The sequence below is a fragment of the Hyposmocoma kahamanoa genome, unplaced genomic scaffold, assembly GCF_003589595.1.
Source record: "Hyposmocoma kahamanoa isolate Upper Pololo Valley unplaced genomic scaffold, ASM358959v1 202, whole genome shotgun sequence".
Classification (NCBI taxonomy): domain Eukaryota; kingdom Metazoa; phylum Arthropoda; class Insecta; order Lepidoptera; family Cosmopterigidae; genus Hyposmocoma; species Hyposmocoma kahamanoa.
The window spans coordinates 15,104,318-15,115,835 of record NW_020653726.1 but is presented as its reverse complement, the minus strand read 5'-3'; the positions used below and the strand labels follow the sequence as shown (position 1 = coordinate 15,115,835).

Genomic DNA, 11,518 nt, shown 5'->3' with positions numbered 1-11,518 from the left:
TGAGAAATGACGAGTCAAAGTTATTTAATTATTTTCGGATGACAGCATCTTTTGATAATTTATTGGGACGACTTTCGTCGTCGTACACATTACTCTGGTCCGGGCGTTCTGCCGGCGGTCCGCAGTGACAAACGCCACCGGCAACAATGCCGAGCGCGGCATTCTTGCCGAGTCCGGCGTGATGTGAATAGCTTCATATAGGTAAATTATACAACCACTAGCCTTTCCGGCAGTTTTACCGAAACTGGCTAATTCGCCAGTCCGGTGATAGTGAGAACTAGGCCTTAGTCATTTAGCCATTCCAGTGACGATATAAATAGGTACAGATATTAAATTGTAATGAAAGTAGTCTAAGCACATTTTAATTTTGTGGTTACCCATCGCGCTGCTAGATGCCACTACCGGTAACAACATTTTTTCGTAGTTGTTAAAATTTTGGCGGGTTGCAAAATGGAGGGATAAAACTAGTTTGTTTTGTAGTGGCAGGGTCTTCATTCCTGATTTGTACCATTGGAGACCAATGTTGTGCACAATTGTCATCTGTTCTATGCTAAAGAATGTTGAAGTATTAAATTAATGTTAAGTTATTGTTCATGGTTTAAAAACTGTTATTGTGTCTAAGTAAATGAGTTGTGAGAAAAAATAGAAAATTAGATCAATGCAATTCTTGTTTTCTTTTTTATTTTATATCAAAGTTTTGTGCTATAAAAATTTAAATTTATCACTACATAATGTCCTAAATTGCAATTGTAACTTGATGCATGCTGCAACTAAGAAATTCAAGCCTTCAAATCATAAATAGGATACAGTGTTGGAACAATATCTCAGTTGCTTATTATTGGGGCCCGATAATAGCGTATGATATTTTTTTATAAAAAAGTAAAATTAACAGCGCATTTGTGTTATACGAGTATTTCTTAATAATACTTAATATTTTATCAAATCCTATTAATAAGTATCGTATATTGTTGTTCATAATGTTCACTCCTTTAATATTTATAGCATATCCCTATGTAAAAATTTATCATCATCAATATCAGCTAGAAGACGTCCACTACTGAACATAGGCCTCCCCAAAGATTTCTGGATGAGCCGGTCAGATCGGCTGGTCTGGAAAAATTTATGTGTGGCACAAATTAAGATTACATCACAACATTTTTAATTTTTAATTTAGGCCGACACAAAATTAAGAACAATGTTTAATATGAATTTGTCAATAATGTCAGCTGAACTTTTTGCTATAGTAGAAGCATTCGCGTACGTCAAACCCATGATCACCATGGGTTCAAGTCCCATCGGATCGAAGAAAAAGAAAACATTTTCTTATAAACGATCGATTACAAAAAGATAGTAACGTGAACTGACTCGAAGAGTGCTCTCCAACAATTGATTAAATGTACTCAAGGAGCCAGAGGCGCCCCGGTGGCATTTAGTAGTCGAATAACAATTCGGCTACTGTTAGAACTTCGTAGTCTTAATTTTGATATAAGTTCACAATGGATACCATCACATATTGGCATAGCTGACAACGAAGAGGTGGACTGTCAAGCGAACGAAGCCTCGACTGAGGCGGTGATTTTACACTGTTTTTTACCACTTTCAAAAAGTGGTAAAAAACAGTGTAGTTCACATCCTCATTTGGAAACAGTATTTTGATGAACGATCGCGTAGTAGAAGCATTTGATACAAAAGTTGCAACCTTGACTCTTTCGGATTCCATGGTTTGACGGAGCCAATATGCGCAGAGCTAATTTAATCACAGCATTTCGGGTCCGATTCGGACACATGCCTATAAATAGCAGAATTTTTTTTATGTAAAGAAGGAGGGAAATTAGCAGACGAGCCACTTGATGAGAGGTGGTCATCGTCGCCCATGGACATTTGCAACATCAGATGAGCTGCCAATGCGTTGCCAGCCTTTGAGAGCCCTGTAAACACGCTTTTTGAAGAACCATGTCATAGCGCAAAGGAAAAACTTCAGGAGGAAGATCATTCCACATCTTGTAGGTTCGAAGAAGGAACAAACGAGATGCCCGCGTGGTCTTACCATGCCAGGCATCTAAGATGTGGGGATGAACTCTACTCCTTTGACGGGAGGTGCAATGGTAGAAACGAGACGGTGGCACCAGTTCGAAAAGTTCCTCGGAGCACTCCTCATTATAAAGACGGTACAACACACACAGAGAGCCAACGTCTCTCCGTAGGCTAAGGTGCTCCATACCGGCTGTGAGTTTGTGATCGACAATACGTTGGATGGAGTGAAGTGGGCCAAGTTGGTATTTTGGAGCTCCTGCCCAGAGATGCGAGTAAAACTCCATATGGGGCCGTACTTGTGTTTTATATAACAAAAGTCGGGAACCTGGTGAGAAGTACTGCTTCGCTCTATTGAGCACTCCAAGCTTTTTTGAAGCCAATTTGGCTTTGCTCTCCAACTTACCTCGGGACTCGATTTCGTCTGTGATGTCGACTCCTTTCCAAATAAGCTTTCCAATACTGTCTTGCCACCAAGCAGTAATGGGAGCATGACTATTCCGGTTTTTAACCGATTTCAAAAAAAGGAGGAGGTGTTCAATTCCACTGTATGTTTTTTTTTGTATATATGTTACGCGATAACTCCGGTATTTGTGAACTGATTTTCATGATTCTCTTTTTGTTGGAAAGTGGTCCCATTTAATTTTGAAGAAAATCATCCACCTCTAAGGGTGGCTGTTCACGCATGAAGATTCATTTTTATAAATAGCGCCTAAATTTTATTATAAGGAGCAATTATTTTAATTGCTGATTTTGCTATTCTCCAATTCAAGACGTTTTTCTCTCTCAATATACTTTGAGTAGTGAGAACCAATTTTTATTATTATCTTCTGTGTCAAGTCCCGTATAGTGGCGAACTAGGGGATGAATCCGGGTTTACGCACTTTCCGGTAACCGCTTTCAATAAAACTTGGTAATTATATGTATAATTCCACGTACTTTTAAGGTCGGTTTTTTAGTACTCTGTACTGAGATTATCAGGGGTAAGGGTGGTGGTGAAATTAAAGGCACATGGGGCTTTTCAACTTATGTCTCAGGGTGATGGGCGCAGAGGCAGTGCACCTCCGATCTTTGCGATTTAAAGTTTACCATCAGGCGCACGACGACGGTCCGTTCCAGTAATTGTGACATACTGAATGTGACATAGTGGAGGATGTATACCATATCTTGATGGCGTGTGTACGGAACGGAGCCGAAAGACGGAAGTATCTTATTTTGGCAGAGTTGGGTGCATATGTAACGTTTTCTTATCTTCCCCAAGATCAAAGGAAGCAAAATTGTTAATAGATTAGTTGATGTGGGAATTAAGCGAAGACGGTAGATAATGTTTAAGGAGTTTATCAATATGGGGTGACATTTTCTAATAAAAGAAAACTTCCTTAAATAAAGATTTTAAAAAATGTACCAACATGTTATGACATGTAGGTACATACATTTTTTAGAATTCCACTATCATTTACAAAATAAAATTCCACTATCTATTGGATATGTGCAATAGATAGTGGAATTTTGTATAATAAAAAATAAAAATGGAAGTAAACTACACTGAAGGTTAAATCGTGCAAAATGGTTGCGTTATTGTTGTTTATTTTTCCACAGCATAAAATTAACAAAATAATATTAGCGCAACTACAGTCACAAAGACCACCACCATTAAATGTACCCGACACGTGTGTCGCTTCTCTTTGAGGCATACTCACGAGTTGTTGATTGTTTGACGCTCAGTCGAGGGTACACTGGGTAGCAAAGTAACGCCTAAATCTATGAATTGTTTAAGGACAGTCATTGACCTTGGTAAGTCAATGAGGACAGTTGATTATTTTTTATCAAATTACACATTATCGCATTACGTTTTTCGTTTTACATCAATCGGCTGATAAAATTATGTAAACGAAGTTTATTCATTTTACAAATATACGCGATTTAAATCCGGAAAAATAGTTTCATTTCCTATTTATTCATTTTATTAGGGCGTGTTCAAATTAGATTTTAATTTCTCAAATATAAAAATATTTACAGTATAACAGTATAAATTGCACTACATGTCAAAGTATAAGAAATTATATTGAGATCTTCAGACAAAAATGAAAATTATAAGAAAAATACACAATAATTAGAAAATTAACAATTCATTATAAAATATTGTTGTCATTAAATTACATATCAAATATCATTCTCCATCAAAGATCGTCATAACAATTAAACAAGAGGATGTCAATGCGGCAAAAATTAGAATAAAATAGAAAATACTCTATATCGTTACAATTTTAAGGCAATGAATTCATTTACAGAGCATAAAGGATTTTTCAATAAAAGGTCTTTCTGCCGGCGCCTAAATGTTTCGTCAGACGGTTCAAATCTGAGGGTCGTATTCTAGAACTCTACTCAATGCTCAAGTCAGGCTTGCACTGAAAACACAAGTACTGGGAATACGACCCTAATGGCAGGGACTTGAGTATGGTTTCGAGTGCTTTAAACCATACTCAAATCCTGACTTGAGCATTGAGTAGAGTTCTAGAATACGACCCTGAGTGTAGCAAGTAAACGCTCAAAGTAAGTAGGTCCGATGACACTTTTTCTCTGCAAGTGCCATGCGTCGGGGGACTGTTCCCAAATGACCGCCCGGTACGGCGGAGTGGGGTGCCAGAAACATTTACAGTACCAAATGAAGAAAGATTATTTCTAACGTACATTATAATATCGTATATGTAGAGTAAGTAGTGCGTCATTATGCGTTGCGCTCCAAAGATATTTCTGCAGGAATGCCTGTGTTTTACCCCAATCAATACGCGTACGATGATCAAAGAAACGTCAAAATAGCGCCGCCGTGGGAAAAGGGGTGCTCTGTGTGCACTTCTGAAGTGCTACTAAAATTTCTCGAGTTGTAGATAGATAGATAGATAACATTGGGCACTTTTACTTATTTTGTTAAAACAGTGGAAAAAAAATTAAAAAGAATATTAAACGTATACGAATCATCAATCAATCAATCAGTCACAATGAATATAGTAAGATAACTAAGAAATTATAAAATTTATACATAAATCTTACCACATCTTAGAGAATCTTTTCTTCTGTAATCGATTGGAATTGTGGCGACCGGGAAAACGGCTTTGTCATACTGCAGGTTATAGTTTAACCACAGACCACATAAATACTAGTGTTTAACATTATTGATAAAATTATATTGGGTCCTTCTTATTCATCGTGTGAAGCAAAAAATAAAAATAAACACGACGTAGCTGTGACATAAACTGTAGCGCAAGAGACGCGCGATTGCAATTTTTGGTTAGCCACAGTGAGTGGCATTTCGCACTTCTGTACAGCAGCGCTGCTTTCTTTATCAAAACTAGGAATCAGCTAAAAGAGAACTAAGTACTACCCCCTCTACAAGCATTTTTTGTAATATCTTATTTCAAAATCTACAATCTCAGTACAGAGTACTCCGACCTCAAAAGTACGTGGAATTACATCTATTTCCCATTTTTTTAATTTTTTTTTTTTTTGAAATTTTTTATTGAAATCGGTTACCGGAAAGTGCGCGAACCCGGATTCATCCCCTAGTTAGCCACTATATGGAACTTGACACAAATCAAAATAATCTTCATTTTTAACCGACTTCAAAAAAGGAGGAGGTTCTCAATTCGTCTGTATGTTTTTTTTGTGTGTATGTTACGCGATAACTCGGATATTTGTGAACCAATTTTGATGATTCTTTTTTTTTGTTCGAAAGAGCCCAAGCAGCACAACCATATCTTAATACATATATACTATAAGATATCTAATAGAATTTAATTCGATTGAATATTTTAAGAGTTTAAATTCCCTCAAGATATCTCGAAGAAGGTTTCTAGATAATTTAAAGTAAAAGTGGGCACAAATTTATTAGTAGATCACAAGAGTGCTTTGAGAAACTATGTGTAGGTAGTGTTGTAATTGTAACATTTTATCATTTTGTTTAATCTATCAATTGCTGGTGCATCGCTAGTTTGATCGTTATTGTTAGAAACACTGTGATGGACTATATCGACGTGTTATTCAACATCGCACATCCCTCGTATTATTAACAAGCAACTTAAATAGAATTATTATTAGAGCACTTGGTTCTGAATTGTAAAATTACCAGTCGGTGCGTGTTGAGTTCGCGATTCTTTCTCCCGCTTAGGCCGGTCCCCGATATGAAGCAAAACGAAATCAGCTATTGATAAACAAAGCCGAGCAGTTGGTATTTCCACACCACAACTTACCACTCGTCAGCTTTGAATATTAAATATAAGTAGGTCGAAACTCATTGATTATTTCTAACATTAACATAGTGTCATCAAATACACAACTAATAATCAATTTACTTAATTTTGTAAGGCAAAGGAAAATTAACGTAAATTGTAAAACGCAAAAAATAAAACATTATCGCGGGGATCCAACGTCCATTCGCCGATTTAATTTGTATCACAAACGAAATCTTTGAAAGTATGCAGACAATACTGGAAATACATTTATTAACTTATCTCTATTATGCCTGGGCTCATAACCAGAAGGACGAGGGCACGAAATTAAAAAACTGGCTTTGGATTTTGTAGGATTCATTTATATGAACCGTCATTTACAGTATTATGGTGAGAGAAGACAAACAGCAAGATTTCTTTTTTTAATTGACAACCAGTTAATAAATCTAAATAGACTCCAAATAGACGTTTACAACTCAATAGTCAGTAGGTCAATGGTGTAGGTATTCTAGTTTATAACGGAGTACATTATTGAGTAGCGTTCATTCGAAATATGTGTATATTTAAGATAATTTTTTTTATTTATTTATTTATTTCAGGCCACATGACCCATATAATATATGTGACCCATATAATATAAGTGACCCATATAATATATGTGACCCATATAATGCGCTCCGCTATTTCGCCCCAAACTTCGCTTGGGACTCCTGTGTGACAGGTCCAGCGCATTCGCTTCCTGCAGGTTCGCCCCCGAACCGCTTTTTCAGCTGTATCTCCTCTGTCACCTGAGCTTAAAAACTACGTAATGCAAACCATTTCAGAACATACAAAATCGACTTTATCCGCTAATAATAATTATCAATAATAAACAACACCAATTTACGCAATCACATCTTAACTCAGTTATAATTAACTACCAAACTGCACTTCTTAACCGTGTTTTAAACTAAGAATAACCACAGTTCATGTTGATTACTATCGCACCTTACGAGAAATGACGAGCAAAAGATGCGGTTTGTTTTTTTAAGGCTCTTAATCCGTTTAAAAATTTAACCAGATGGCGTGAGGGTGCACAAGTGGGCATGGACCTCGGCCCAGAATGCTACTGAACACTACAGCCAGAAAGAAGGGCGTAGACTGTAAGATAGAACCTGCGGGTGCTGCTTTGTATAGGAAAGGTCAGTGGGAAAAGGGGAGTGTTCTGACTGTATCATCATAAATATTTTTTTTTCTTGTCATCATATGGAATCTTTAATAACAAAATATTAAAAGGTTCCATATATACATTAAAAAATATATATATGAAATCTCGCAGACACTTACATCTTGCCTCTTTAATGTTTGATGTTGTAAGAGCAAAATTATCTATTTATTTTGTGTAAAATGTTTGTTTTTAACTTTTAGACATACCAAAGTGTTGAGCCCTTTTAAGGTCCCATGCCAGTAGTGACCATGTTACGTACTATTAAATTAATTTTTAAATAATTATACCAGTGCGTAGGCTATCATTACCATTTGTTTATGTTGTTACTATTTTTATTTAAAGAAATGAATAAATCACGCCTCAGGTTACGCCACACGCCTGTCCCCTTTCGGAGTAAAGTCAAACTTAAATACATCTTTATTTCATAGGTAAACAAAATATACTTGAAATTGTCACGTCATATTTGCAATTAGTAAACATAAACACAGTAATTAAGGGTAGTTCCTATCACAGGGGATAAAAATTCTAATGTTTTACATTTTAACACGCTTATTTAACACCAAACTCAGAATAACTTTTTAGCAGCAGCAGAGCTCCTTGTGAAAGAGTTCGTCCAGGGAAGTACTGCCCCGGCCTACAGTACTACAGGGGTTCTCATATCACTATCGATGAGACTCGCATCGGAGTCGAGCCCACAATGAAGTATCTTGGTCTCGTCCTCGACTCTCGATGAAATTTCCTCCAGTATTTTACTAGCATGATCCCTCGTTTGATGGGAACGGCTGCCAACCCAGAGCTGGGAGCAGGACTGTGGAGGCTATCCGTACGATTTTTGAAAACTGGATGGACGGGGCGCATGAGTCCTTGACTTTCCGGCTATTGCAGGTGTTTTTCGGGCATGGATGCTTCGGAAAGTACCTGTGTCGTATAGCCAGGAGGGAACCGACAACCGTATGTCACCATTGAGGCTGCTGCGAAGACACGGCACAGCACACGCTGCAGGTGTGCCCAGCCTGGACCAATGGACGCCGTGAACTGGTTGCCGCGACAAGCGACAGGTCGCGGGCGGAGGTAGCATCTTTCTGCGAACGAGTAATGTCGCAGAAGGAAGCTGCGGAGCGGGAGAGGGAGGCCAGCACCCTCCTTCCTGTCCGCCGGAACCGAATGACCTGTCATTTTACTCCATTAAAAAAATACAGACTATACATACATGTATACATACATATGCAGCTTGTAGGGTTGTATGTGTGCCGGAGAAGTTTCCAAAAACTCATTAAACCACGTCATTAAGCGTCATTAAACTGTAAGCCCTTCCTTGTAGATTAATTATATTGTGCAAATATATTGTGTCAGTATAATAGTATAAGGCATCATTTAACTCTTGTGCACGGCAGTTGGATGTATTAAGATGAACATTTCACATACATAGTTATAAGTAACTTTTAATTGTTCCCAGTATTTGGCTGATCTACATTGATGGCACGTGGTATACAAGATGTTTGATACATTTACTCCATTTCGGAATATATTATTCATAACAATGTTATATGGAATTCTTGTTCCATTTTATTATACAGTGGTATATTATCGATTACGTTTGGGGTAAACCTAAAACTCAATAGATAATTAATTTCAATAGGACGGAGTGGAATTGAAGAAATTTTATTATTAAAAACTTTATTGACTCATAATGCAAAATAGTCAATTACATCAAATCTGAAATACACAATTATACACTTGTCTATTTACCATTTAATTCCTTAATCCCTGCTATTTATGGTATGTATAACATGACATATTCAAAGAAAAGCTAAAAAAGGTTGAATTATGATAAAGCCTTTATTATAAACAACTGGCGACGTCTACTAGAGCGTTTAATCGAAATTAAAAGACGATTAAAGCCGTTCCTTTTTCAAATTAAATGTTTCAGTATACTTTTTATTAGTATACCCCTAAATATGGCAATGAGTGTACAAAATTCCTAGAAACTATTTATTCTATGTCTAAACTAAGTACTACGATAAATAAATAATAAAAATGAGCAACAGTTATATTTACTACGTAAACACAAATTTTTGTGTACATTATCAATCCTACATCGTAGGTAGATACGCTTTATGTCAAACTTCACTACTGTCCAACATGCGAGAAAGTGAAATCCCGCTTTACTGCATACGCGTATAAACTAACTTTAACACAGAAATGTTTTCAGATGGATCATAAGTAAACATAATGTGTTTGTATCTATCCTCTTTCATTTCTGGTTTTTAAGTAACAAAATGATATGTGTAATATCACATAGAGCGCGATTTTGCTTAATGCTAAAATTATCTTAAATCCTAAGTAACTTGAAAAGAGTCAACCATAATATCAAGAACCCGCCATCTTGAAAGAAAGACCAATTTTCGTAATGTTGTGGTCTATCAATAACTATGTAGTTACGTCACTAGAAGTTGCCTTAATCTAATAGGTATTTGTAAAACATGAAACTCCATTATCATTTGAAATACAATTTTTAGGGTTATTAGGGATGAGTTAAAATAAAAACAATTCAAAGAATATAGGATTGAATTCTTAAAAAATCCTTAAATTGAAATTTTTTACTACGTATATATTTTGGGCAAGAAATTCAAGTCTTAAAATTACAAATAAATACCGTATCGGAGCAATATCACAGCTGCATTATTTGAACCCTGTAATATCGTATTAGATTTTTTATATGTAGCATTAGCTGAGTGGATCATTTTGGATACACCACAGTCGATATAAGACAGTAATTCAACTTGTGTTGACTATTTAAAATTTGATGTTTCCTTCTTTGTGTTTTGTTATATTATTTTTGGTTTTATATTACATATTCTTTCTTTCTGTGTATTTTTGTGAGGTGGCGTTGCAATAAATGGTTTCTACTGTATCTATAAAAAAATAAAATTAAAAGCGCAATTTGTGACTTATTAACACATCTCATATTTCTTAAAATTACTATTATATTATATTTGACCAAATCGTATTAATTGCCATTGATAATATTGACTTTTCTATAATATTTATTAATATAATATTCCCATCCAAAAATGTTGCACAAATTTTAAAAATTTTACTACCACACATCTTTTATTTGCGCCCTCAATCTACTTATGTACGTCCCAGTCTGTGTAGAAATGAATACTAGAAGCTTTTAAATAGTTTCACCATGTTCTAGGAGGTTTCACAATATTGTAGAAGACTCTAGAAAGATTATCGAACGGCGCTAAGTTTCCATTTCAGAAGAATGAAAGCTGCTATGCGGAGGACGAAGAGGGTCACGGTGAGGGCTAGAACGTCCCACCAGAACATATCTGGTGACATGGCGATCTCTTCTAGGAACTGACGGGGATACCTGGTGGAAAATAATGATACACAATGTAAACAGGTAGTAATATAAGTGGTTGATTATATTTTTGCTGCAAACATGATAGGTACTGAATATATTGAAGAAACAAACATACACAGGGCATCCCACGGCTTTGTCTCACGGTTTGAAAGTACCCTATATTTAGGGTAGATAGAAAATTTTAGTGAAAGAAGACTTCATTTTGATTTTAAAAACAATTCGAACTGCATTCAAAGATTTTTAAATAATCGCCTGTCTGAACTGGTATCGAGCCCGCTAAATGTGAAAAACAACACCTATAATTTTACTATACTAATCAAAAGTCTCAATAATAAGGATAGTTTCCTTCTAAATGACATGGCATCTTAAATATAAGGAAGGCCATGAAATTTAACATTTATTTTGAAGTTTTGTTCACGAAAATGAACCTGTAGAAGATTTAGTTTACAGGATATTACAAACTGAACTTAGACGTATTATTTTACACATTCACCGTGAAAAGATGATTTATTTATGTTTTCATGGTGAAAGTTTAAACCAGGAAGCGAAATTATCAAGTGAGAGTTTGTATTAGTATACAGAATGGGACATATTTTGAGAATTTGTTAACTTAAATTGATTGTGAGTTGCAGTTAAATGTACCTAATTATTTTAATTTTCCCTCCGTGTGGCGTAGCCGTG

The 11,518-nt window shown here is 35.9% G+C and overlaps 1 protein-coding gene across 1 annotated transcript in view; it reads right to left on the bottom strand.

The window, feature by feature from the left end:
- Nucleotides 1-9,286: 9,286 nt before the first annotated feature.
- Nucleotides 9,287-11,518, bottom strand: part of LOC113226888 (ATP-binding cassette sub-family G member 4) — a 69,386-nt gene continuing 67,154 nt past the window's right edge. Inside the window, exon 11 of the mRNA XM_026459684.1 lies at nucleotides 9,287-10,843. Coding sequence (XP_026315469.1) covers nucleotides 10,702-10,843 — 142 coding nt within the window. The 3' untranslated portion in view covers nucleotides 9,287-10,701. The remainder of the gene's footprint in view (nucleotides 10,844-11,518) is intronic.